This window comes from Chaetodon trifascialis, chromosome 9, assembly GCF_039877785.1.
Source record: "Chaetodon trifascialis isolate fChaTrf1 chromosome 9, fChaTrf1.hap1, whole genome shotgun sequence".
Classification (NCBI taxonomy): Eukaryota; Metazoa; Chordata; class Actinopteri; order Chaetodontiformes; family Chaetodontidae; genus Chaetodon; species Chaetodon trifascialis.
The window spans coordinates 14951446-14978525 of NC_092064.1; the positions used below are offsets into that span (position 1 = coordinate 14951446).

General features: G+C 42.2%; 3 protein-coding genes across 3 annotated transcripts in view; 2 read left to right on the top strand and 1 right to left on the bottom strand.

The window, feature by feature from the left end:
- The window catches only part of LOC139336473 (NADPH oxidase 4), a 25560-nt gene extending 18899 nt beyond the window's left edge, over window positions 1-6661 (top strand). Inside the window, exons 14-18 of the mRNA XM_070970604.1 lie at window positions 1-83; window positions 186-294; window positions 1113-1181; window positions 4180-4280; window positions 4365-6661. The exon at window positions 1-83 is cut by the window's left edge and continues 37 nt beyond it. Of these exons, the coding sequence (XP_070826705.1) occupies window positions 1-83; window positions 186-294; window positions 1113-1181; window positions 4180-4280; window positions 4365-4485 (483 nt within the window). The 3' untranslated portion in view covers window positions 4486-6661. The remainder of the gene's footprint in view (window positions 84-185; window positions 295-1112; window positions 1182-4179; window positions 4281-4364) is intronic.
- A 1085-nt stretch (window positions 6662-7746) lies between these two features.
- Window positions 7747-11737, bottom strand: tyr (tyrosinase). Its single transcript, XM_070970299.1, has 5 exons — window positions 10767-11737; window positions 10054-10270; window positions 8703-8850; window positions 8229-8410; window positions 7747-8134 (listed from the first exon to the last, which is right to left on the bottom strand). The coding sequence occupies exons 1-5, from the start codon at window positions 11592-11594 to the stop codon at window positions 7887-7889; spliced, it is 1623 nt and encodes a 540-aa protein (XP_070826400.1). The 5' UTR covers window positions 11595-11737; the 3' UTR covers window positions 7747-7886.
- Window positions 11738-20724: 8987 nt separating this feature from the next.
- Window positions 20725-27080, top strand: part of grm5b (glutamate receptor, metabotropic 5b) — a 61974-nt gene continuing 55618 nt past the window's right edge. The window contains exons 1-2 of the mRNA XM_070970437.1: window positions 20725-21298; window positions 26082-26599. Coding sequence (XP_070826538.1) covers window positions 26444-26599 — 156 coding nt within the window. The 5' untranslated portion in view covers window positions 20725-21298; window positions 26082-26443. The remainder of the gene's footprint in view (window positions 21299-26081; window positions 26600-27080) is intronic.

Below are 27080 nucleotides of genomic sequence, written 5' to 3' on the forward strand. Positions count from 1 at the left end.
GAGGTGTTTAACTACGACGTCAGTGTCTGTGTTGCGGGTGGAATAGGAGTGACTCCGTTCGCCTGTGTGCTGCACGCTCTGCTGTGAGTCATGAAAAAAATAGCACATGCTGAGAAATTATGCACAATTTGAGTGCTGAGTATTTGTGCGTCTCATTCTGTTCTTACTCCCTGCTGTGCACACAGTGACGGCTGGACGGGTTTCAGGTTGCAGAGGTTGTATTTCGTGTGGGTCTGCAGGGAGCTCCAGTCCTTCTACTGGTTTGCTGAGCTGCTGTGTGCCGTGCATCACAAGGTCAGGGCGTCTGCATGCTATCGTACATCCATTAAAATGTGTGGGAACTGAACTTGAATTAAAACTGTGGTTCACAATTGATTGCTTGAATGTAATTCAATTGCTTGAAAGGCCTTAAGTAGCTATTTGGCATGTTTGGCCGAGCCAAAATGTCTGTGCATGCCCCTGCTTTCACCGCACATGAAAACAGTTAAACAGCAAAGATAATCCACTCGCCACAGGCTGTTGGGGTTAGCAACTCTCTCCACTCCTGTGTGTGTTGGCTCTCAGTCAGGTCAAAGAAAGTTGTCTGGGTTTTAAGGGTAAGAGGAAGGTCAGAGGTTAAAAGCATAAAAGACAGCAGATGAGCAGGGGAGGCGTTGCTGTAGCACCTGTGCTTTTAAAGCATCTTTGCAGTAATCAAATAAAAGCCAGCATGAGGTTATAATACCATCATCTGCATAACTCCAACTCTGAATTTACTGTCAATTATTATTATTTTTGTATGTGTGTGTACTTCTTTCAAAGATAGGAATCTTTTTCTTCTTTCTTTAAAGGAATACTCAAACAGTAGCAGGGAAGATATGCCTTCGGGACACATTGAACAATTTTAGGTTTTTGCAGTGATATGAGTAAAATGAGGAAAATTAAACAGCAAGGATGTGGACTAACATACTATTATCAGTTACAGATTGATTATATTTACCGCCATCTTGTGGCTGTTAGTTATTTTACCTCTCCTTTTTCTCAGAAACCTAAGGAATGAATGTTTCAGTTTAGGCCAGTCGCGTCACAGCTCCACTAAACACTGAAATTTACATGTCTGTGTTTGTCTTTAGCTCTGGCTGGAAAACAGACCGGACTACTTAAATCTGAAACTGTACGTCAGTCAGACAGACAACCTGCAGGTAGGTGTGACAGACACACACACACGCACACATACACACACACAGTGGTGTTTCCACACTTTTTTGGGAACATTGGATAGAGCTTACATTCATTTCTTGAGGACTCACCCTAAACATAACCACTACTTGCCTAACCATAGCCTTAACCTTAACCTTAACCTTAACCTTAACCTTAACCTTAACCTAAACTTAACTCAAGTCTTCACCCTAAAATTTAATGATTTACATTGTGTGGACTTGAGTTTTGTCCCAATAAGAAAGGCGAATCCCAACAATGTGACTGTGAGTAACAGATTTATGTCTCCACATTGTGGGGAAGACATCAACACACACACACACACACACACACACACACACACACACACACACACACACACACACACACACACAGTTTAACTTTTCCCATCCATTTTTATGTGATGTGATCTCGTCACCCATTCATCTGTTCAGTGGGCTTTTTAAAAACTACCCCACTAGAGGGCAGTATATGACAGAGAAAGGCACGCACACGCGTGCGCGCGCACACACACACACACACACACACACACACACACACGCACAAACACCAAAGTCATCTCTGAAGTGGAGTGTCTGTCTCTAAGCTCTACATTATTCAGTGTGTTTCAGTGTGTGAACTTCTGTAGTGATCCAGTGCTTATGCTTGATATTTAATTTTATTTTAATTGCTTCACCATAGCCTTGATTACACTGCAAATACCTGGTAATATTTCCTGCCTGTGAATGATTAATGTTTTTGAGATCAAGACAAATTCATGTTGAAACTACTCAAAATGTCACACTTAGACAAACACTGTCAACTCCTCGTTAGTATAGTGGTGAGTATCCCGCGGGAGACTGGGGTTCGATTCCCCGACGGGGAGAGTAGCACCTTTTACAGCATGTTGGTGGTTCAGTGAGTCACTGCTGAGTGAACAAGAAGTTGTAAATCCAGTCTGTCAGGATGCAGAGGCCTTTCAAAGGAAGCAGAACTGCTGTTAATCAACTATGATACGAACTCCACGGAGTGAATGGATTTTTGTTTACGTTTCATTTTCCTGATCTGCTCTTACTCCGCACAGACATCCAGCTTTATTGATCTGTGTTTCTAAGACAGGACCTGCCGAGGAAGAAACACTATGATGTGTTGTGCTAAACCTCTCCAGAAAGATCCCGACCTGTGTCAGATAAAAGCTGTAAATAATGAAATAAATGCAGTAAAAACTAAAATCATATCGGACCCAGTGTTTCTTGTAGGCAAATCCAAATTCTTTTGATGTGAAATAGCTCGATTTTAAACTGTGATAAGGTTCATGATATCAGTAGCTTACTTGGCTGATACACAAAGAACCAATGCAGCTCCTTATTTATTTATTTGCTTCATCCCACCTCCTCAGTACCTGAATTCACTTTGCTTTGCTGATAACTGCCTGCAGCTGTTTGCACTTCAGATAACAGTTAAAGGCTTTTAAAGCAGAGAGCACAGGCTCCTGCAAAGTGCAGGTGAGCAGGAGAAAGGAAGACAAGTGGAGGAACTGGAGGCAGAGCAAGCTGGAGGAAGTCCTCTGAATATTTTTAAGATGATGTTTTGGGGTTTTAAGTTTGTTATTTCCTGTTTTATGTTGCAAGAGTTTCTCCACATGTGCTCTTTAATTCCACCTCCTGCCTTTGTCTCTTTCCTGCCTTTGTGATTGTAGATTAGTTTCACCTTTGCCTCATTTGTCTTCCCTGCCATGTATTCAATCAGTGCGTTTTCCTTCTTCCATTTGTCTATTCACTAGTGTTCCTTGCGCCATACTGGTTTGTTATTAGGAATCAACAGGTTTCTGATTCTGATTGAAAAAGATTTTATGTGTCACCAGTCCTCTGCTACATTGATCAGATGACTTTAGTAAAGGAGATATAAAATGTATTGTGTACACTGAATGTATGTTTTTGACTGGCTTGGCTCATCTGAAGCAAGGATGTTCTTCCTGTTGCAGTGGTGACAGCAATTTTTGATCCACTCAGACGCAGCTGTTTGGAGCTGTAAAGGGAGCTTAAGGTCTTCCTCTACCCACAACTTTATTGATCAAGTTCATTCACACAGTTCTCATATCATTGTTTAGCAGCAGCAGCAGCAGCAGCAGCAGCAGGCAGCTGATTTCAGCGAAGAAGCTCTACACTGTACATCAGAAATCAGAATCAGAAATCAGAAAAGCTTTATTGCCAAGTATGATTTTACACATAGAAGGAATTTGCTTTGGTGAGGTTGGTGCATGACACATCTCATAAAAAGAAGCTATTAAAAAAGTAAAAAATATAACAATAAGTAAAAAATATAACATTATAAATATATATACACATCTGTTTTTTGTTTTTTTTTACAGAAGCACAGTCTGTTTTTTCAAAAGGAAGTCCAAGCAGAGCGTTAATGTAATGCATAGGGTTATGGCAATGTCCATGAGACAAGTAGAGGCAGAGGTGGAGTGTGAAGAGTGTTGGGCGGTTCTGGGCCTTGTTGAAAAGGCTGACAGCAGACAGGAAAAAACTGTTCTTATGGCGTGAGGTTTTGGTCCTGATGGACTGCAGCCTCCTGCCAGAGGGGAGTGTCTCAAAGAGGTTATGTCCGGGGTGGGAGGGATCAGCCACATGACCTTCACAGCATTAAACATCAGATCAACGCAGACTAGCTGGTGAACATAGTGGAGCATTTAGCAGCTAATGCTCCAGATATGTCCCTCAGGAGATGGTGGAAACCCAAATCAGAGCTAAAACAGAGTGAATATTGGAGTGAGTGAATAATTCCCATTTGCCAGGTGGTCGGATGTGACTCCGAAATGAAAGATAATTTGCTGTTACTGCTGGATTTTCACCTACAACTGAGTTGATTGGCAACATCAGCTTAGTAAGTGAAGTCAGTGGTGTTCACAGCTTGTTTCCGCTGCCCTGAAATGGCCAAAATAATTCTTGCAGGTTTAATGAAAAGCGGGATGTTGTTGTCATCTCCTCTCTTTTCCAGAGCATGTCTGAGGAGAAGTATCGGCTGCTCACCTCGAGGCTGCTGGTTGGTCGACCCAGTTGGAAGTTACTGTTTGATGAGATTGGGAATACCAATAAGCAGTGAGTATAGAGCGTGGATGTCTATGGGTGGAATATGAATTCAGTGTTATTTCATCCATTAACTCTCTCTCGCTGTGGTTTCAGGAAGCGAGTCGGTGTTTTCTGCTGCGGACCAAAGGGCATCTCCAGGACTCTCCACAGACTGTGTAACTCAGCCCGATCCTCTGGAACAACCTTTGAATTCAACAAGGAGTCGTTCAGCTGATCAAACATCAGAGCTGGCACTACACTTTGAGCTCAGCCTCAAAAACGAAAACAGCAACTTTGGGATGAATGGATTTTCATACATTTAGGGGCAAATTTGAAGTACATTTCTGAATATCTTTGGCTGATCTTGGTTACTTGAAATTTTGTACACGTCTATGAATCTGTGTAAGATGATTATTCACAGACTGCATTACTATTTCATTTGCCTTTTATATGCCATATCCCTGCTCATGGTCACAAAATACTCAGCAGGACAAATCATTAACATGCAGCAGGCCTTTTCCTCTCTACACACCAGCCTGACAGCCAGCTAAGGACCGTAGGAGGTTCAGCATCAGATCCAGTCAACCACAAGAAAAGCAAAGAGACCAGCTTCCTGCTCAGATTCTCGCGCTCATGGTGCTCTGTTTTTGTAAACTTGCCCTTGGGTTTCATCTCTTCCCTGACACCATCTCTCTGTGGAGTGAATTAAATTCACTCCACTCCATGAGATGTTTCTCATGCTGGAGTCTTATGTGAGGGGAAAAAAAGGCCAAACCTGCATTTCCACAGAAACAAACACAAGATAATGATATTAGACATGAGGGAAATCATCTTTCAGTGGCGACCAGGGACCAAACAGTCATCAGCTGTGTTAACCACTATGACTGCAGACCTTCATTTCACCTTTACTTAACACCAAACTGACAACCAACAAGCTCTACTGACCAAAAATACGTAGATTATAGAGAGCGAAGTCCCCACCCAGGACCACTTCAGGCTTTTGTTTCATTAGCTTTTCTATCCATTATAAGTGTGGTTATTCTCTACAGGACACTGTTTTATTAGCATCCAAAAGTCTACAGCCTGTTGGAACGCAGTCACAACCCCAAGGGAGCTGCTGTTGATGAATGCCAACTGAATCATTGTTATAATCTTGATTGAAATTACAATTAGTTCAAATTTCACTGTAAAATACATCATCTGAAGGTGAGTTGGAAGAGAAACTAGCTGTGAAAAGGGACGGACTATAGCTCTCTATAAACAGGTTGGCACTGTCATGGAAGCAGGATTTACAGATGGCCTGAAGGGAAATGTCGCGTTAGTGTCCCGTCTGTGAGGCGGAACTGAGTATTTGATTGGTGTGCGAGGCTGTCACTCATCAGAATCTGAGGCGATGTGATTTCAACAGAGGGAAGAAGAGGAACCAAAATGGACATGTCAGTCTCTGTTTTAATTTGGTTGTTAAAACTATGTGTCCCCTGTTCATGTGTGTGTATCACAAATCTGTTTTTATGCAAAGCAAACCTTTTCTGCACCTCCAGCCAGTGTTTTTAGTTAGCTGTTTTTTCAATTTATTTATACTGTTTAAAGTTATGTTTTGTGAAAAACTTCTGCAGGGCTTTGGCAATTTCTCCACAAAGTATCTCATTATTTTTTACACATCTCACGAAAATAAAGTCACTGATAAAAAGAAATAAGCAGATGGAATTGCAATTGGTAACAACTCAAATTTGGTTTGCTTTGGAGTCAGCGATTACTTTGAAAAGAAGGCCAAAACTGGAAAGAGCAGGTTTCTGCAAAGAATCAGCATCTTGATATTTCTGATTTTGTGACTGAAACAGTTGTATTCTCTCACATTGTAATTAAGTACCATTCATTTAGCATTTGAAATTGAAATCTATTTAAATATCGTATTTCTATTTCTGTAGTGTAGTTTCAGGATTGCACAGTCTGAAATAAAGAGATTTTCTATTTATTTCATCTTGATTACTTGCACGTAGTAAGTGGGAAAAGATTTCTGATGCTTGCACAATTTACGATATCGTTACAAGTATAATTCACAGTCATCTGCATATACTTAAGAAACTGTTACTTTTATCAACTGTTCAGTGGCATTGATTAGACAGTCGTGAAGGTATGTCTAAACTTGTCAAACTGCGCAAAAGAGAAACGTTGGTTATTTAAATTAGCTATAAAACTACACCAGTGATAATGTGAAGCAGCCTTTAACTTCACAATTGCTTCTTGTTACATGGACAGCACAAACCTATTAAGTGTAGGCTGTGGTGTTCAAATGACTTCTGTCACCGTATATGTGGAATGCATTGTTTCCTGGTTAGTTTAAAAGGCATGATTATCTCAGGGTACATGCATTTAGCCAACATTCCTGCATATCCAACAGATCAGAAATAAATCACAGAGAAAAAACTGGATTTGTTTGTTTGATTTTAATGCAGCATGTACAAATTCATGATTTTTCTTTCTTCATCATGACACCAGCTACGTTTTCTTTGCTCGTGAAAGATGACATGCGTCAGAGGGGCACATGTACTCGTGCACATGGACATGCTTTTTCTGAGGAGTCCAAATGTTCGAATTATGTTCTGAAATAATACATTTTTGCTATTGAATGAAATGAATGAATCAATTTGTTCTTCCACTGATTTATTCAGTATGAGAGGCTAAATAATGTGACCATGACACCCTGAGCAGTCATTACAGCTACAGCATTGCAGATTTGCCCTGATCTGAAATACTTCCTTTACTTCTAACTTTTCCTTGAGCTACAGAATTTTATTCAACTCTGCATTCTTCAGTAAACTCACACTATTTACATACACTATGCGTCATGTAAACAGAATCACAGTTAAATAGAGCACCTTACAATGAAAGAATAAATTATATGTATTTGTGTTTCACGGCAGTGAGGAAGAAATTGCAAAGGAAGGAGTGTCCACATCACAATTCTTGCTTATCCAAACACAGTGGACTGCTCACTAGCTTGTGTAAGTAGATAGTAAATGTCCACAAAAGTGATTGCTTTAACCTGACACATGTCACAGTTCAACTGCCCACAAGAGGATAATCACTGTAGTGTACAAATCATACACTCTGAGTCAAACAGTGAGTCACGCTGTAAAAACAAACACTTAATGGCTCTGAAATTCTGTTGGTTTGTGTACGGATGTCACAAAAATATTCAAAGTATGAAATGAATGTATAAAATATTAAGGACTTCTCCTTAACTTGGGTCCCTACTGCTAATCTCCTTTTAAATTGTCTCAGACCTTAAAGTGTCAGCTCACCTACATCCAGATACACATGTTGGTGAAGTTTTTTTTTTAACCTGTAAAACCTTCACCTCCGTTGCTTCGGGGTGCAAATGTTTCAGTAAAAGGCACTAAAAGGTAAAGACACAACTACCTAATAGGTATGACAGGAAAATGTATTTTCTTTTTAAAAAATACTTCTCTCACTCGTCTGTACCTTCATCAACTGTTTTGAAATGTAAAAAGATTCATTTCAGGATATCAATAACAAATAAAGTCTTTTGCAGGACTCATCCAGTTTCTTCATGCAAGTGTCCCTAATATTTTGCACATTCCCATATAGCTGTATGTACCGTATCTGTGTGTGTTACAGGGTAGTCTGGTATGAAGATGAGCCTTCCTCTGAGCTGCTTTGCAGTAGTGGCTGTCTCTCTCCGTAGCTCGATGCCCTCTTCCTCCTCTGGCTGCGCTTCCACTTCCTTCTTGCGACAACAATCAATGCAGCAATGACTGTGGCGATCAGCGCGCCGAGGATACCAGCTCCCAGGAGCCACTGCCAGATCTGCTGCGCCTGCTGGAGGTAGGGTGTCAGGAACTCCTGAACAAACCTCTGGCCTGTAATGGAGATACACAGGATGACACAGCTCAACATAAAAGCAGAGCTGCTGAGACACTCATTTACTCGACATGTTTGTTGTTATGCACTGACCAGGGTCCAACAGGTAGGCGTACTCAAATCCTAGAGCCTTGTTAGACAGGAAGTAGTCTCCGTTTCTATAGAGAGGCAGGAAGGGCACCATATAGTAACCATCATTGTGGCCAATGGGGGCATTGGCACGTGGGTAGCTGGTCCGGAGAGGCTGGTGGGTCCTGAGCCAGCGCTCAAAGATACTGGAGAAGATAAGGAAAGGACAGAGCAACAAAGGGGAATGAAGAATATTAGAGGAAAAAAGGGAGGAGGGGAAGGATGGATATGATAAAGATAGAAAAGAAATGGAGAAATCATATAATGGCAGTACCAAGGAGGTGGACACCATAAGAGAACATGCAATTAAAAAGTTTAAAGAAGTTAAACAAAAGTGGTTATTTATGGCATGATTGACCAGATGACTATGTGATTGTCAGCTGTTTGTTCACAATGCTCTTTCCCTTTGTGTCAGTAAGCTTGTGCGTATCATCACACCTGTCAATGAAAGCATGGTGCAGCAGGAATATGGGGTCATTAGCTGAACCCTGCACTGAGGACATGGAGCCGTTCATGAAGATGTGCAAGGCGTTGTGCATGGTGCTCTGGCCTTGCACGGCAAGACCTGTCTCTGGATCAGAAAAACCTGAAGGAGGGAAAAGAAGTGACAACGTGTTCATAAGAGAAGAGAAAGATCTATGACGTATACATGAGGGAGGGAGATGAGCAGGAAGATAAAAAGCAGCTGAGAGATATTTGTGAATTTTGTTCCGGATGGAACAGATGATTGTAGAAAAGCCCCACTTTTCTGCTGCAGAAATGCAGAAAGCTTTGTTGAGTAGGTTGGATGCTCTCACTTGTAGTGTTTGAAGTGCTATTTCTCACATCTTTGAAGCACGTTTGGTGTAACTAGGATGGATGAGGTTTAGCACACAAACAAACAAGGGACTTATTAACCTTGTGACCAGCTTGAGGCCACTGACTGTGGAAGCAGCCATTTGCAGTAAAAGTGACTCTTCTGAGTGATGCTCATTGAAAATGCTTCAAGTTAACTATGCGTTAGACACTAATGTGGACAAAAATCATTGGGCTCAACCATCAAGATATTGCTCAAATAAAATGCTTATTACTAAAGCAAGAACACTCGTATATGGAAGTATTAAACTGGCATGTTTTAGTGGCAGGATGTGTCTTTTGAGCACCTGTTTCATGGGTGCACATAGTTCTGACTGAATCTGTTTCTCAGTATTAATAGGTTTGAATAATCAGTCAGGGCAGCTCTTAAACTGGTCACAAAATGTAGTATTTGTTTGGCCATGAATTTCCCATTTTCTCAACCTTAACCAAAGAGCCTTTGTTGCCTAAACTTAACCACAGACAGGATGCCCTTTGACTCCAGCACAGTTGGTGTTTCATTCACTCAAAGAAAAGAAACAACTTCCAGTGGAAATACATGGAAATAGTCTGAAAGCCATGCTGAGTGTCATGAAAAAAATGTAGAATTTGTGTCCATATACGTGCATGTTTCTGTCTGGATGCACGCACACAGACATACACATGTAGTTGTATTCCTGCCCTTGCGTAAAACAAATGAGCTAAAACTCATTCACAAGATTAGACAGATTAGAACAGGGTTCAGATTCAATGGTTAAGCATGTACAGTAATCCAAATGTGTGTGTGTGTGTGTGTGTGTGTGTGTGTGTGTGTGTGTGTGCTTGTGGGCTGGGGGAGGGTACGTTTTTCGCTGCTTTAGGGGACCCATTTCAGATTCAGAAACAGATGGTTGTGATGATGATGATGATGATGATGTATGTGTGTGTGTGTGTGTGTGTGTGTGTGTGTGTGTACCCTCTATGGCGTTTCTAAAGCTCATGTTGGCGAATCGGTCCATGGGTTCCGTCTCATACTCGGGGAGGCCGACAACCAACTCCACATCAGCTGCTGTGGGGAGTCGAGTCATGCGGTTTGGATCGTGGTTGCCAGGATTACGCAACAGTGGACCCTCCCCGGTAGCATTACACAATGCCTCTCGGCTGTTGTATTCCTCTGGCTGGGTGCAGATCACCTGCAAACACGCACAGGTACAAACACACAATGCATTGTGGGTTTGGTGAATTGGCTGTCATAAAGGAATGTTAACTTAAATGTTTTGGAGTGTAAGCATGGATAATATAATTTACAACCATATTTGTGACAGACTTCTTGGAATAACTTAGAATAAAGTTGCAGTCTTATACATTTTCTGGGATATGCATACTGTACAAAACTTCTGAAGCAGGATTTTCACTCTGGTCTCTTATGTTGGCAGGATCACTTGAGGATGAATTCTTAAAAAACTGTGTGTTTACAACCAAATCTGTCATTTCTTGGGATTAAGAGGCTAAACTTCCTTTAGAACAACAGACCTGCAGAGTGAAATGGAAATAAAATGGGCCTTTTTCAAGAATTTTCAGTGTCTTAATAATGGATAAGAAAGATTTGCTCGTACATCTTGCCATCCTCAAACATACATGCTGTCACTCACAGACCACACTCAGAGTCAGAAACCAAAACGTCTTTACCTTCCAGGAGGAGAACACTGACGCAGGGCTGATGAGGTTAGGATTGAAAGCGCTGCGTCCGCCCATCAGAGCATCGGTGCACACCTCACAGGACTGGGCATTCCTCCAGTCCCAGTATGGGATGGTGAAGTTGAAATCTCCCGTCAGCTTCCGTATCTCATTCTCCCAGTGAAGCAGGTAGACTCGGTGCCATGGCAGAAATGCTGCAGATTCGTGGGCAAAGTCGATGTCCCTCCATACGTTCCCTGGCCCTCCCAAGAAGGTGTCCCGGGACACATAGTAGTGCATCCACACAAACAGGTCATAGGTGTTGATGTCAGAGAACATGGGGTTCTCCCCATTTTCACCCATCTCTGCTCTTGTCCCTGTGGAGATCACGTAGTCACGGCTGATGGTGTTCTTGGCCAGGTTGAGATACGAAATAAACTTCTGTTGATCAGCAGCTGACATGGTCAGGATGTTCCTACGCACTGATTCCCTGTACTCAGCACAGTTTGAACCCCAGTAACCAAACCTGCATTCACCACAGTTAAAGCCTCCATAGTTTCCAGCACAGCGGCACGTTCTGTTGTAGAAAGCTAAAGGCCAACGCTCTCTGTCATCAATCCCAGCGTGTGGGTACTGGGGCCCATGGGGCTCATCAGAGACCTCCACTTCAGTGCAGAAACCACGACCAGACAGGGCGCCGCAGGCTGAGCCGTCGCCATCCCACACTGGGCAACACTCTTTAGTCCGTAGTCCCTCTGAGTTAGCACAGGGGCGAGGGAACTGGCATAAACAAGTCCCAATGAGCTGCAGCAGAACTACAGATGCATACAGGCTCCTCATGATGAAAACTCACAGCAGCTCCAGTTTTAACCACAGAGTGAATGTGGACTCCTGCTGAAAAGATGGACACAGCAGAACCTGCAGCCCTGACAGACTACACAACTTACAAACAACAGCAGCACAGAGGAGTAGCTTCACTGAAACGCAAGATTACACATTCAGCCTAATTTGATCCACAGACGACTTTGCAGTGGACTTAACATTTAAAACTACACACTCTTCAGGTACCTGGATTTATACAAGCAACCAATTACTGAGTTATTCTTAAAAAAAGGTTCGTGAAATTTGCTACCCCTCTGTGCTACAATCTAACCCTCTACCAAACCTCCTTCCACCTCTCTCTTACACCCAGCCAACAGTCCCCTGTTCTCTCCCTACTCATTGAGCCGTTTTAGGGGCCGTACTCCGAGAAAGTGTGTGATCTCACACATACGTAAGGCGCACACACACACACACACACACACACACACACACACACACACACACACACACACACACACACACACACACAGAAGCATGTGCACTCACACACACCATCACATGCTCAGGATAATATTCCTGATTCCTCTTTCATTTTGTCTTGAGACCAGCTGACCTCTGATCCACCATACCTCAGGCAGAAATGTGTGTGTGTGTGCATTTCTAACAAGCTTTTGTGTGTTAAGGGAGAGTTTAAGTGCATTAAAAGTGGAGTGAAGATATGCAATGGCCAGTTTAGTCTACAAAATAGTGTCATCAGAATAAAATGTGCTGTACATTACAGTTTGAAGTGATAACATTGTTTATCGTTTAGACAAATACTATTGGAATGACTGCCTGAGTTTTGTCAAAGATATGTTCAGAAAACCATTTAATGGACTGTTCATCTAGTCCTGACAAGGTTTTTCTGGTAAAATATCACGACCAACAGAATCAAATGCTTTTGGTAGGTCTAAAAAACGCACCACAGTGTTGCTGATTGTCCTGAGCATTAACAATATCTGACAGCTATGCTAAAGAGCATGTTGAAATAGAAAGCACAAAACATGGAGTGACATTGTTCCCAGATAATTGTTCACAACAGGAAAGAGACAAGAAAATGGTATTTTGCATCCACATGATCAAAGATGTCATGTGGACGTGAAACAGCTAACTAATTCTTACAGGGGTGTGAAAAACAGAACTGCAGCTTTTCAATATTTCTTCTATTATGTTTCATATTTCTAAAAGTCAATTTGTGGCACCAGCGCTCTCTGTGAATAGCATAGCTAAAATAAAACATCTGCAAAGGGGAAATATCAGTCCAAACAGAGCCATAAAATCAACAAAATGGACAACACGGGGAACACTTGATAGAGTTTAATATTTAAAACTTCAATAAAGCCTGGTTGTAGCTTGTGTGCACAGTTTAGAGCCACAGAATCTAGACCACTTTGTGAATAAACAGTCAAAGCATCTCTTATTCCATCATTTTCCGGCAGGGTTATGCTTTTACTACTTGCATTTTACAAAAGCCACCGCTTCCTTCCCACGGACCAGTTCAGTGTTCAGAGCATGTCCACATCATGGACTTGATTCATGACCTTGCATGTCATGCATGCTGATGTGAGTTTCAATCTCATTTCATGCCACATAAATAACAATGGGCAGCAGCAGTTTCCTCTTTTTCTTTTGCATGCCGATACATCATTGAGAATACAAACAGAAAGGCACGTAGACAGCTCCATCAAACAAACATTTAATATCAGTGGTGTTTTACAGCTTTGAGGATAAAATTCTGCCTTTTAGTTTTCAAACTGCGAGAGAAAGAGGATCATTGTTGACTGCTTTTTAAAAAAAATGCTTTTACCTCCGCGTTGCTGCAGTTTCCATTAATGTGTCCAAGTGAGAAAAGAATACCCAGCCAGTGTGACATTATTTTGTATTGTTGGATTGTCATCAGTGATGCATTAGCCTACTCATAAGTAGTCTATTTTTCATGTTGTAAATGGTGGAGGTGAAGCTACAGTGCTGTGGTACAATCATTCTCTCTGAAATGAAGTGTGGATAAAATAGAAATCTTAATGTAAAATACAAATATCCTAAAATTGTACTTTAGCACACAGTACAGGATACTGTTGGTGATCATGGTGGCAATAATGTGGTTTTTTGTACTAAATAATGCTCATACAATTAACGACTATACATAAAATCTGAACTTTAGCAAACGTTTTATAACAAAAGAAGATGCAACAGTAAGTCTTTGACTGTGTGCTCATCAGCTGGACCACATGGTACAGCGTGATGGTCATCTGCACAGTACAAGAATGTTTAGTACGTTAAAATTCCAAGAAAGGGAGAGTGAGAGAGATCTCCCCCCTCCTCATATGCGTCCCCTCCTCACACTCTGCAGACTGGTACAGTCGGGCTCAGGGCAGACAGTCCTCAGCGCAAACCTCGGGATCACAAGCCCGGTCACATGCTGCCGGAGCCAGGCACGGGATGCAGCTTATCCCGCTGCAGGAACGCAGCGGAGCGCACAGGAATGAGCATCACAGGATAAACATGTCCGCAGGGGCTCCTCTGAGAGGGAGAGACAGACAGCGTGTGTGTGTGCGTGTGTGTGTGTGTGTGTGTGTGTGTGTGTGTGTGTGTGTGTGTGTGTGTGAGAGAGAGAGAGAGAGAGAGAGAGAGAGAGAGAGAGAGACTTATCTTTGCACTTACTGAGACGTTCACCTCTAAAACTACAGCAGTCCACCAGTAACTTTTCAGTCATTCAACACCCACGTGACATCATGTAAAGATTTCAGAGCCGACCTTCTCTACGTCGATAAGCAGACACAAGAGGGCAGCACGACCCGATGATTGCCTTTAAACAGCAGCGCACCCTCTCACAGCACGGCCAGTGCACGCGGTTAGACTTTCCCTTCTCATCAGCTGTAATGAGACAAGAGAGGAGGCTGACTATCTGACCAGCTGGAGGTGTTTCTAATGGTTCTTTGACTTTTTTCTCATTTCAGAAAGCTCATTCATATTCAATCCACCCCGCCGCCCCACGCAGATGAAAGATAATTCTTCCTGATTTCATCTACAGGGGAGAGACTTAATTTGCACCTTGTTGCCCAAGGAGGTGATTATTTTGCTTAAAAAAATAAAATAAAAATCTGAAAATCTCTCTGAAAATTTGAACACTGCTTTTCAGTACAGTCTTGAAAACAAGCTGCACCTGACTGGTTTGTACTCAATGAACCAGCTTTTAACAGGTGACTCACTGGACTGGAGTGATGGAGGGAGCAGTGTCAGTGCAAGTCTGTGTAAGTGCTGGTCAAGTGTGTGTGTGTGTGTGTGTGTGTGTGTGTGTGTGTGTGTGTGTGTGTGTGTGTGTGTGTGTGTGGTTCAGAGATGGACAAAGGGCATGGTCTTTTGACCTGTGACCCTGTGTGGCTCCTCATCTGCATTCTAGCCTGATCTATATAAATTACAGTAACCATTAGGAGGTTCCAATCAATCTGCATCAATTTTTATAAGCTATTGATTATTTAAAGACAATTTTAAGCAGAAATGGCTAAATTTCACTGGTTCTAGTGTCTTGCATATGATTATTTTCTGGTTTTTGAGTCTTCTATTGGCGCAAACAATGTGTCTTTACGATGTGCCTTTATTGTGTGCCTTTGGATTTTCAACTGCTGATCAGACACTTTAAGACATCACTATGGGCTCTTTTTGCTGATACTCTAATAACAAAAAAGAATCATTAGCTGCAACCCTAACACACAGATATTTTAAGCGTGGCTCCCTTTTCTGCAGCACTCATATACAGTACTGCTGCATCATCCCCAGTTTGTGTGCCTTCCCTGTTATCAGGGCGTGCTGGTAGTCAGAGACACTATGACGGCTTGTCAACCTGTGCAGACAGATAACATCGATACTGAGGCTGTTTGTAGTTTGCATGCAGACTCTGGAACAGCCCACTGGAGCACCTGAGAACTCTTTTTTTAAGTGCATCGAATTTGCATTTTTCTGCTTCAAATGCAATAAATAAACACAGTGTTGCATTATATTGCAAACCTTAAACATCTGTTCCACTTCCTTGAAATAATTTTGTCATTATATGTAAATTTACCAATGACGTAAGGCTTTTTCACTTAATTGCAGTGTGTTTCAACTAGTTTCAATATTTTTGCAGATTACAGTTGCGTAATGCAGACGAAGGTGCACAGATCTGCCTTTTGTGTCAAAATGTCACATGAAAATTGTTTTTATGGTGATATTATTTCAACCAACTGGTGAAACATTAAACTCCAGTCTTCACCTGTTCAGTGAAGCAGAAATCACATTACATGAGTGTGAACGTTTCATAACTGACAATCTTGTTTTGCTGGTGGCATTACGTGGTTGTAGTTTTTTTTTTTTTTTTTTCCTCTTTTTTTGTCCTACTTAGAGTGGGAAAATCACAGTCAAGTGACAACCCTGTAAATCAGCTATGTGTCTATGGCAACCATGGGTATCCACTGTTATTTTGAAATGCCATTGAATAATTGATTTGCCGACTGTGACACTGACTCTGTTGTGCTTGTGATTTGCGGAGGAGTGTGGTAAAAAAGAGATTTCTACCCTATAGATCTGTCTATGCATGTGCTCCACACTTGTACATAGTTACACACCAGTCATACACACAGAGCCCAGGTATGTCTCACACTGTGTCCTTGTCTCATTTGTTGTGTCACTGTAATCTTATTTTCTTCTAACCAGGGGACCCGTCGCCATGTGATGTACTCCACTGTAGCCCACACACTCTGCTTAGCGGTGTCAGTGTCAGATTACGCACATACAATGCACTAGCGGGATGATGGTCATCTGTTTCATTCTCCATGATATGAGGCACTCTCCTCTGTCACGTGTTTCAATGTTAATTCATTTATTGATCCAAATTTGCATCCATCAAGTCTCAAGTGTCCATCTTAGCCATTATTGAGTTACATTTGTTTGTAGCCTGTGTGTGTGTGTGTGTGTGTGTGTGTGTGTGTGTGTGTGTGTGTGTGTGTGTGTGTGTGTGTGTGTGCGTGGGTGTGTGTGTGTGCGTGAGAGTGAGAGTGAGAGTGAGAGTTTGACTGGAATCAAATGAGACACATTGAGCTGATCCATTGGCTGCTTGTTGATTTTCTGCTTTCATTTCATCTGTCCTATACAGCTCTTTTTAGAAAATCAAGGAGTTATGGTGTGAGTCTCTATTGTAGATGTCAGTGTGAATGCTGGAGGAAATTCTTAAAAATGTGTGTCCAAGGATCCATTTATTCGTTGAGAGAGATTCTCTGATAAACAGCTTACCAGTAACATCTATCTATTGTCAGATAAAGATCTGTAAAATCTGGTCCAATTATCACGTGTTGACTTAGACTTGAAGATGGGACACAAGAGCAGATGAAAGATTATGCTGCATTTAAATTCAGAGGCTGGATCCTCCAAAGTCTCCATGTGTCGCAATGCATCAACAGAGATGGCCCATCCAAGAAATGTTGACTTTTTCCTGAATCTGCTGCACATGTGGTGATTCACTGCAGCCATGAGTATCTCAAAATCCCTCGTGGGCTACTCAGTTGTTTAACGGTTCATTCAGGTGATCATCGGCCATGTTGTATGTACCCTATTTGAGGTGTGATATGGTGAATACAGGGTATGATCTAGATCAATGAAAAAGTCAAGATGTAAGTATAAAGGTCCACTGTTCTTGTTAGCAGCCTGATTATGATGTCAATGAAATATTTTACAGACAAGTGGAAGTTATCGATGTATTTCTATGCATATCAGGTCACTGATGTCTGTACCATTGTATTGACTGTTTGATTGAATATGTGTCTTCATGACCTTAATGGTGGAATGCAGCCCTTCCCTGAAGCACCAACCATTGTGGAGTGTGTCCCTCAGAGGATCCAGCTCTTGGTTTGGGCCGTCTTCACTTCCCTTCATTCATGGGACATTATGTTATTTGCGGCTGACCTCTACTGGCAGCATGGTTTCAACATATCCCGTCTCCACTTCTAAAGCCAGCTTGATTTTCGTAATAACAAAAATATACCTGATCATATATTAATCTGCAACTCTAGTTTTTTCCTTATGGCATTTTCACGAGCAGATTTAGCCACTAGTGGGCAAAAAATGAGCACTTACGGAGTCCCTCATGTTCTCTGTACTGAAATTGATTAAATGCTAATTTATGTAAGAATATGCAACAGGCAAGCATAATATCAACTGGGATATGAAAGGGATTAAAACTAGATTTTCCACACACAGCCCCTTTTCAGGACTTCAAGGTAAAAAAGGTAAATATGCGGGAGCTGCCTGTCCACTCAATCAAATTGCCCTAATCTAACTGCCACAAACCTGCATTTTTGGGGCTGTGTTGCATTTGTCCTCTAGCCTGTTTGGTAATTCAGCATTGGGAATCTTCAATCCATTAGTTTTTTTATGGCTCATGGAAACCAAAAAAAAAGGCATATAGGTCTATTACCACAACACACATTATTTCCACCAGCAGACTCATGCTTAAACACACATCTGTGAAATTATCTGTGAGAGAGAGCCTGTTTACGTGTGCATGTGCACTGGCATGTTGGCCTGTTAGCCCATTTTTTGTGTCAAAACCAGCTCAGAAAAGTGAAACAGAGATAGAGAGAGTCAGAGATAGAGGTCAGGGTTAGTAAGGCTATCACTGCATCAGCTAAAGCTGCGTGTGAGGGTGAGAAAGACAGACTGTAGTGTGTGTGTGTGTGTGCTTGTGTATGTCTATGCTCATTTAATGGTCTACTAATCCCAAATGCATTTGGCTGGCAAATTAATCCAAGGCTGGTCATAGGCAAGCTCTAAAACCCCTTCTATCCCACGTACCCCCCTCTCCCTGACTCTCCCATTCTTCCTCTCGGCTACTCTCTATAAGTATCTATCTCCAGATGGTGTCTTGGAGCTAGGTGTGATATCGAGAGAGGGAGAGAGAGATAGAGACAGGGTGGGTGACCTGTGACGCGATCGGAGCCTCCTCATTGGAGCGCGTGGAGCGGCGGAGAGAGAGAGAGAGAGGACGGGGGGGGGTTACTTGTTACCATAGTGAAAAAGTAGATTATCCACCGCGAGCATGATGCCCTGACGGACGCGCGAGGGATGCTGTGCTTCTCCACGAGCATTCACCTGTCCCGCAAGCAAAGGTATGCTACTCTTAACTCCTCTTGTTTTCCGTGCGTGGATGAAAATAGATGTATGACCGGGTGAAGACTGTTTCGCATGGATTTATTTTCCTAAAGCAGCCAAGTTCACGCATGGGAATGCATCTCAAAGTCACAACGAGGGGACGCTTCCTCGGATAACCCCCTTTATGTACTATAGGAGTAAATTACAAACAGACACTCCTCTAATCTTCTAGTGAGAGACTACGTCTTCGATAAGCTGCTCACTGAGTGTTGATGGCGACTTAATAACACATATATTTTCAAAGTCCTATAATTCCTTCTGCTTCAAGATTTATGAGACGTTATAGCAAGGAAATATTGGTCAGCCCATTTGCTGTCAGGCAGTAAGACACATTTCAAAAAACAAAAACAAAAACAAAAAAAAAACAGAGTTGAGGAGGGCACTTTGAGCAACAATAAAATCAAACAAAAAAATGTTTTATTATTGTTTAAAGTCAAATAGAAATAATTATACAACTTAAATCAAGCGCTCCATTGCCATACAAATACACGATATATGTCTATTTTCGTACAAAACCTCAAACAGCCCGTCGTCAGCCGTCAGCGTCAGTGTTTTATGGCTGGAGACGTTTGCAGGTGGAGCAGGATGTTTCCATTAAATTTGTATTGATTTTTTTTTTTTTTTTTTTTAAATCTTTAATGATATGATCTCTGTGGGTCTTGAAGTTGGACGCCAGGCGAAGCTGTAGCCTATAGGTTGATGGCTCTTTACTCCTGTGACCGCTATGAAACTTCAAACGCTATCGATCTCATCCTCTGCGTCGTAAAACCAGCTCACAGTGTCACCTCTGATGTCTGTTTGATCAGAGAGGGGAGAGAGACGCGCACAATCCACCTTCATCCTACACATTAGGCTATAAATCACGAAGAGCCACTATCAGGCTGCAGAACAATTTGCAATTTACAGGCTTTGGGTCCATTTTTTTCTGATCTATCACTATTTAAATTGATAATTAAAGGCGCTTGTGAGTGCACGATTTAATGTACAGTAGAGGTAAAAGACAGGAGACAGGAAAAAATGCATGTGTAGAGAGAAAGAGAGAAGACAGGGACAGAATAACACTACAGTCAAACAAATCAGTATAAGATCACACTGCACAGTTCTTGCTGTGTTTCCCTGTGTGTCTCTATCTGTTGTTCCCTCTGCAGCCATGTCTCCATATCGCCTCCTTTATTCTGAACCTTGCGCGACACGCTTTGGCTCTTCTTCACGTGATTATCATCGCGCCAATCAATAACATTTGAATTGACGAGAATTAATTGAAACGGTAGAGGACGTGAAAAGGAGCGTGTCCTCGGCTCTGATTGGCTGAATCACGCTCGAACCCTGTGCAGTTGTTACGTCGAGGCTGTTTCGTCACTCTTGCGCGCAGTAGTGTTGGTGTGCGTAGCCTTCCTCCGCGGTGTGAGGGAGGTGGTGTTGAGGTGCAGGTTGTTGGAAAGGTAAGAGTAGGTCGACGCTTCATATGAGCCGACTTGCTGGGGTTTATGGGCGAGAAAAGTTGGGTTTTGGGGAAGGGTAAGCATAAATTGATGGGCAGCGGTGCGTCGCTTGGCAACATAGTAAGTCGCCATTTAGCTAAGCTAGCATCTGCGGAATTATTTAGCTAGTTGCCAAATGCGCATGTCTCAAACTAGAGCAGCCTAAATTGCTTGTCTTAACACATTTGGCTTCTTGTTGAAACTAAGAACAGACAGCACCGAGAAGTGTTCAGATAAACTTCGTTCTCCATGGTTTACGATACTAAGCTAAGAAATATTCTAAGAGAAAGGCAGTACGGATAGCATTCAGCTAACCTTTAGACGCTGTCGGGAGTTCTGCTCTCTTCTAATTAGCGGTCTGCAGACCAGTTGCTAGCTTGTCTATTCTTTCCTGAAAGTTTTTATTTCTTATTTATTTTAGTTTGTCCTTACTTGATACCACATCAGGTGGGGCGGCGTGAGAGAGGGACAGGAGGATGAAGCAAGAGACATGAGGCGAAATAAATACATTTAATGAGCCATGGGCACATTCTCTAGAGCGTGACAAAACAGCCAAAATACAAGGAGAGGAGAGGGGTGGGGGTAAAATGAAGAAGTAGGTGTTTTATATAAACTGGAGAGAAATTTAAGGGAGAAGAGTGGGGGGGCCGGGGCATATGAGAATTGGAGATGGGTGGATGAGAGGGGAGTTATGAGGGTAAAACTAGAGAGAGGAGAAGCGGGATGGGATGGGGGTGCGTGGAGAGAGATGAGCAGAGGGAAAGCGGGGAGAGGAGCTGAGGCGAGGAGGAGCAGAGCAGAGGAAAAGGGGTGGGATGAGGGAGAGAGGTGTTTGGAGAGAGGCTCAGGTGTGCGTGACTGGAAAACGGAGAAAGCTGCACGGCAATCGGACGCTGCTCCGGTATGTTTGACATTGGACTTCACATGATCGTTAGTATCTGTGCTCTGTGATTGAAACTTGAAGCTTGGTTATCAAGCGGGACCGTGCCGGTGGCGACAGAGACGCGTCTAGACTCATATAAGGTAAGGCTTGCTGTAAACATTTTAGAGAAATATGCCCTTAATGAAAAAATCACCGTAATTCATTCAATATTCCAACAGAGACTTATCCTGTCTACCACTGTCTGTATTCTGCTCTGAGTGATTTTGTCGCACTTACTGTCCTCATAAAGGGACTTGCAGTTACATCTGGACTAGTTATCCTTGGGTGTTATTAAAAGGTTATGTCGCGTAACCTAGTTAAAGAGAACAGCCAGTTGCACCGACGTATCTAGACACAGTCGTATCAATAAGACAGAGAGGGATCTGAAACCCGGTTTTCGTCGGCACATGCTGTAGCCATGTTCATTTCAGACGGTGTCTCTGTCATGCTTTGCATCATTCGCTTGTAATAAAATCCCTCTGTGTGTGTGTTTGATTTTGGTGCAAATGATAGACACTGGTCTCCCATTGCGGTTGACGGATGCAGCGCTGCGCCAGTCAGTGTTGTTGTCTCAGGGTTTGATTTCTCCTTGGAGAGAGGCAGTCTGACCAGACGCTTTACGTTTATGTCAGCGATGAATTAAAGCTATTTAAATATCACACCAGTCCATGGAGCCCTCAGTAGGGAGGCCGACATCAACGAAACCACAATAAATTCAAAGTACAATGAGGTCGCTGAAACCGACGATTGAGTGGGCTAATAGCGCAGGCAGCAAGTCCCTGTTCAAACATCGCAGGATGAAGTGATGTGAGGTCAGAGCTTGTTTGGTTCAGTTATGCAGGCGCCGCTTTGTCACACCTTGTCTGATGTGCTGCTGCAGCAGGTAAAGTCCTCAGTGTGTTGGCACTTCCTGATGACAGTGACTATATCTGCATGTTTGAAACCTTACCCCATAGGGAAGCAGCCTATAGTCAACAGTACTCAACAGCACGTTTACTGTGACGTACTTGCTGGCTATTTGACGGAGGTATTCACTTCGTTGCGTTAAGAGAGATTCTGATGGTGTGTGACATTTTCATGCCCTTTACTGCCTGATAAGGTCATTCATATCATACTTATTTATTTATTTATTGAGACCTGGTTAATTGCATGGACTGAGAAAACTCTAATTGGCTGTAGCAGATTTAACATGATGTCACTTTGAGTGGAAAACTATTGAAGCACAAATCTGAGTGTTTGCTTCTCTTATCTTGTAGTGATGTCCTTCGTCTGAGCACCAGGAGCAGCTCCAAGTGGTACTCAGATAGGTCTACAGACAATGGGTGATTATGAAAATAAACCTTTCAACCTTTTAAAACGTGCTGGAACATGTTGTCTCCTGGGGCTCAGGTGCAAAAAAAAAGAGTGCCTCTGTCCACTCGGGAACAAGAGGAACATGGAGACACATTGTCACATGCCCACTCAGCAAAAGCCTTCCCTGAGTAGCCGAAGCTTCCCGAAATATTGCTGCTTCCTTAAATTGTGCACACAACAGAAAAAGCAGTATGACCCATTTTAGTTGCCAGCAAATCATTTGAGAAACAGTATGATATAGTATCATCTGCTGGTGCCTGTTTGCTGTGTGTGTCTGTTGAGTATTCACGCCCCTAAGTTTTTTTTTCCTCTGACTGCAAAGTGGTACATCTCATATTCATAGCAAGACACTGACATACTCTATTATGTAAAGATGTGCGTAGCTTATTATACATGTCAGAACTCTTAGGCTGGTACTCCATTTATCCTTACATTGCTTGGTTTTAGAATATCACTGTCAGAGGTGCACATGTCAAGAGGATGATAGAGGAAGGATCTTCAGCCTTAAAGAAATGTGGGTGACTGCACATCTATTAGTGAAGACCATACTTAGCATGAGCATGATTATGTCTGTTTGTGTGCTGAATAATTATACACATGTATCTGAGGATACTTTTTTGTTCTCTCATTTAACCAATCAAAATACGTTGTCAGGTAAGTTTTTAATGGTCATAGTCAAGCTGGTCAGATGATGAAAAGAGCAGCTACAACAGTCTGTGCATCATGCAGAACAAGATGGAGAAAATAAATGTGTTTGCTTACCAGGGATTTCTTTGAGATTAATTGTTATTGTTATTGTCCCCTTTTAATACACAGTAAATTAAATGTGTTCTCACCGCACTAAACAGTGTCAGCACTAATGAAACTCATTGAATTAAAGTAAGTCAGAGAGGGAGAATGTTTGTCTCTGCCCATGTTGTGTGTTTATGTCTGTGTGAAAGTTGATTTGGAAGGTTTTGTGATGCCCTTGTGCGTAGTTTGGATAGAGCTAGAGATAGAAATGCCTAATGGCGTGTGCACGATGTTTGTTTAGGGAATGAGGATTTGATTTTCTTTTCCTTTCAGTTAGGCCTACGCAACAAGAGAGAGACACAGAGGGAGAGTGTGACAGAGAGACACAGCATGCATGTGACCGAGTGTGTGAGAGAGACATATTGGAGGATTGCAAATGAAACAGTGGCTTATCTTAGGGAGGTGGAAATGTGAGGTGAAATGATTTCTGGTCAGTGGGAATGTGTGTGTAAAAAATTATATTTGTAACTTCACATTAATGTGCCAGTAGATAGAGAGGATGGGAGACAGAGACAAAATTGCGTCACTGATAGAGACACTGTGTGTGTGTGTGTGTGTGTGTGTGTGTGTGTGTGTGTGTGTGTGTGTGTGTGTGTGTGTGTGTGTGTGTGTGTGTGTGTGTGACAGAGCCGAGTTTTCTTTGATTTGTTCATTATTGGAGCAGCAGTTAGCCCTGTTGCCACCCTGACACTGTCATGTTAATTACGTTCAGCGAGACTCTCTGTCCCTTGATGCCATTTTTTTATCACTCTCTCCCTTGTCTTCTGTTTCCTTTTTCTCATTCTGTCTCTCTCTCTGTCTCTTTTCCTCTACCTCTTTCTCTGTGCACTTCCCCTTCCTCTTTCCTCCCCACCGTATCCCTCTTTCTTGTTCTCTCTCCATCTTCCCTCCCTCTTTCTTTTCATCTGACATGCTGTTTCTGTCCCTTCCTCTGTGTCCTTCTTAACCTCTATTTCTGTATTTCATTTCACTCCACCTTCATTCCTCTCACCCCCCTTCTATCTCTTTACCCTTCCCTCGCTTACTGTAGCCAACCACCAACATCCCTGTCATGACCTTGATCCTGTTTTGCATAAGCAGTGGATGCCATCCTCTGCTGTCTAAACCGTCCCTGCTCTCCTGCTGTTTATGGTCAATTACATTGCTCCATTGCAGTGAACTTAAGTATTTGTGCAGCTCTGAGGTTAAGCAAATTATGAGACTTACCTATTAATGCAGAGGGATGGCTACTTGAAAGTTTACTCGGAGATGAAACTGATGCCCCCCCCCCCCTTGGTGACCATAAGACACTATGTGCTTGGTGTATTTCTTGTAGCTAGATGTCTCCTCTATGTCTGTTTGAATCATTCAATAAGTGGCTGACTTACTCACATTTTGCAAAGAGGTTTCTTCACTGTTATCAGCCTGTATTTGCATTTTATTCAATAGATTTAGTCTATAATTTGTAATATCAAGGCACATACAATAGAAATACAAAAACACCCCTGGATGCAAAAGTTTTTACTGAAGGATATAGCCTTTGTTGCAGACTTGAAAACAATTTAAATGTAATGACAATGATGCAAAAGTACCCAATTTGGAGAGAACACCCAAAAGCCAGTATTAAACTAATACCATTAAAGCAGCGGGAGAAAAGGGCGTAACATACCGAGTTTGATTTTGTTAGAGTCGAGGGGCAGACACTTGAGGAATGACACACAGCATGCTGATTGTTTTTTTGTTTTTGTTTTTTGGTGCTCATCATGGTTTTCAACAGTGGAGTTAATCTTCAAAGACCAAAACAAAAAGGAATTAAAGAGAAAAACGGGGCTGCCAGTGGTTTTATGTGACCTCGTTGGTGTCAAAGTTTTGCGAGTGGGTGCTGTGTATAACTTGTCAGACAACCAGAGATTCCCAGCAGCTGTGAAGTGTGATACGACGCTGCCGTTGTGTTACTGATATTATGTTGACACAATGGTGACTCTACACAGTCAGAGTAATTTAGAGCTGCCTCGAGCAAGTCCTCTAGTGAGAACATTAAGCTTCGTTGAGAACAAACAGTAACTGCTCATTATGTTGGTCACTATAGTGGCTGACACAATGGTCATTATGTTGTTTTCCCTTGCACAGTTTGCATTCCCATTTCAATTAAGCTTGAGCTATGCTGAGATTTACATCTGCTGTGAAATGGGTGCACACAGATACGGCATCGAGAGTGAAAGATATGGGCTCAGGCTTGAATTTACAGTTTTCCATACTTAGTAGTAGTAGCTGCAAAGACAAGGTATGAGTGGCAATAAAGAAATAGAGGAAATGCTTGTTATAGATATGTGTTTTAAAAAATGGGTGGGCTGATCTGCCCGTGCGTTTGCCCGTTCATCTGAGGTTTTATAAATAGTCCTTAGAATCCCACATTATAGTTTCTGTATTTCCCCATTTTACCACATATATAATGTAAACTAAACTTTTCTCATTACATTTACATTGAAGAGACTCAGACCTCCATCACAGCATGGGGAGTGCCCATATCGAAGTGGGAGCTGATTTAAAATTGAATCTCTTTTAATCACAAGATTGTAATTGCATATGTATAAAGAATACTATGTTGAAGGTCTTTAAAGCTTAATTAAAGATAGTAGGTTGTGCCTACAGACTGTGATTATATAGAAGTGAATACATCAAACTGTTAAACTACAGACAGAGTAGTGAGGCAAGCATGCTTTTAAAATCCAGTTCTAACAAAGTCTTCTCTGCTCACAGGTTTGTGGGAACACGTCTGTCTGTCACCTGTTACTGTGGAGACCAACTCTACCTTATAACTGGGGGAGCCTGAAGTTATGTCAGCCAATCAGACTTAGGCCAGATTTTCTTTTGAATTTCCCAGGTTGCACTGCTGCACCTGTCTCAGCTGTTGCAGTGATGGTCACACCTTGAAATCCAAAGGAAAGTGAGACAAGTCAAAAGAAAGGAATTTACTGAAATCATCCATTTTCAAAGACTCCTTTGTGCCACAAGCTCTTGCCATGGCCAGGGAAAGTGTTTCCCGGACAAGTAGTTTCCTGTGACGGCTCTGCACGACAAATTTGAGATCTGCTTCTCCATCGTGACCTGAACGGACCAAGATGATGCTTTGTCTGCTGCTAGTTCTGTCCATTTGCGTGGGGCCTGATCAAGCTGACTCTGCCCAGTCCAATGAACGGCGAGTTGTAGCACACATACCTGGCGACATTATTATTGGGGCCTTGTTCTCCGTTCATCATCAGCCTCCTGCTGACAAGGTAATTTTGTGTTTTTGTGTCTATGTATATCTGGAATGCTGTTTATGTGTCACAGGTTGTAGAATTCACTGTGAATATGAATTTTCACATTCCACGTCTGGACTATACACGACAGTTGTGCCTGTATTTAAAGGAAGCACATCGAAAATGTTCCAGAGCGCAGATATATGAAAATTAAAAATTATTGGAGATAATTTTTTGGCCAAATTTCCAGACCATTGTACAGAGGCCCATGATGTTGCTCTGCCTATTAAGACCCAAAGAACACATTCAATTTGTAGAAAGGGTAGCTCTGTTATGTCCATGAACCTTCAACCTCCATTAGCTGCCCAAAGAACCTCTAGTCACCCACTGACATCCAAGCTTTTTCCATCTCATTATGGATAATTGCAAACAGGAAAGCGTGGCAGCCATGTGAATGTAAAACCAATATTAGTCCAACAGTGAAGCACCTTTGTGTTAAAAGCATAATTTTAAAATT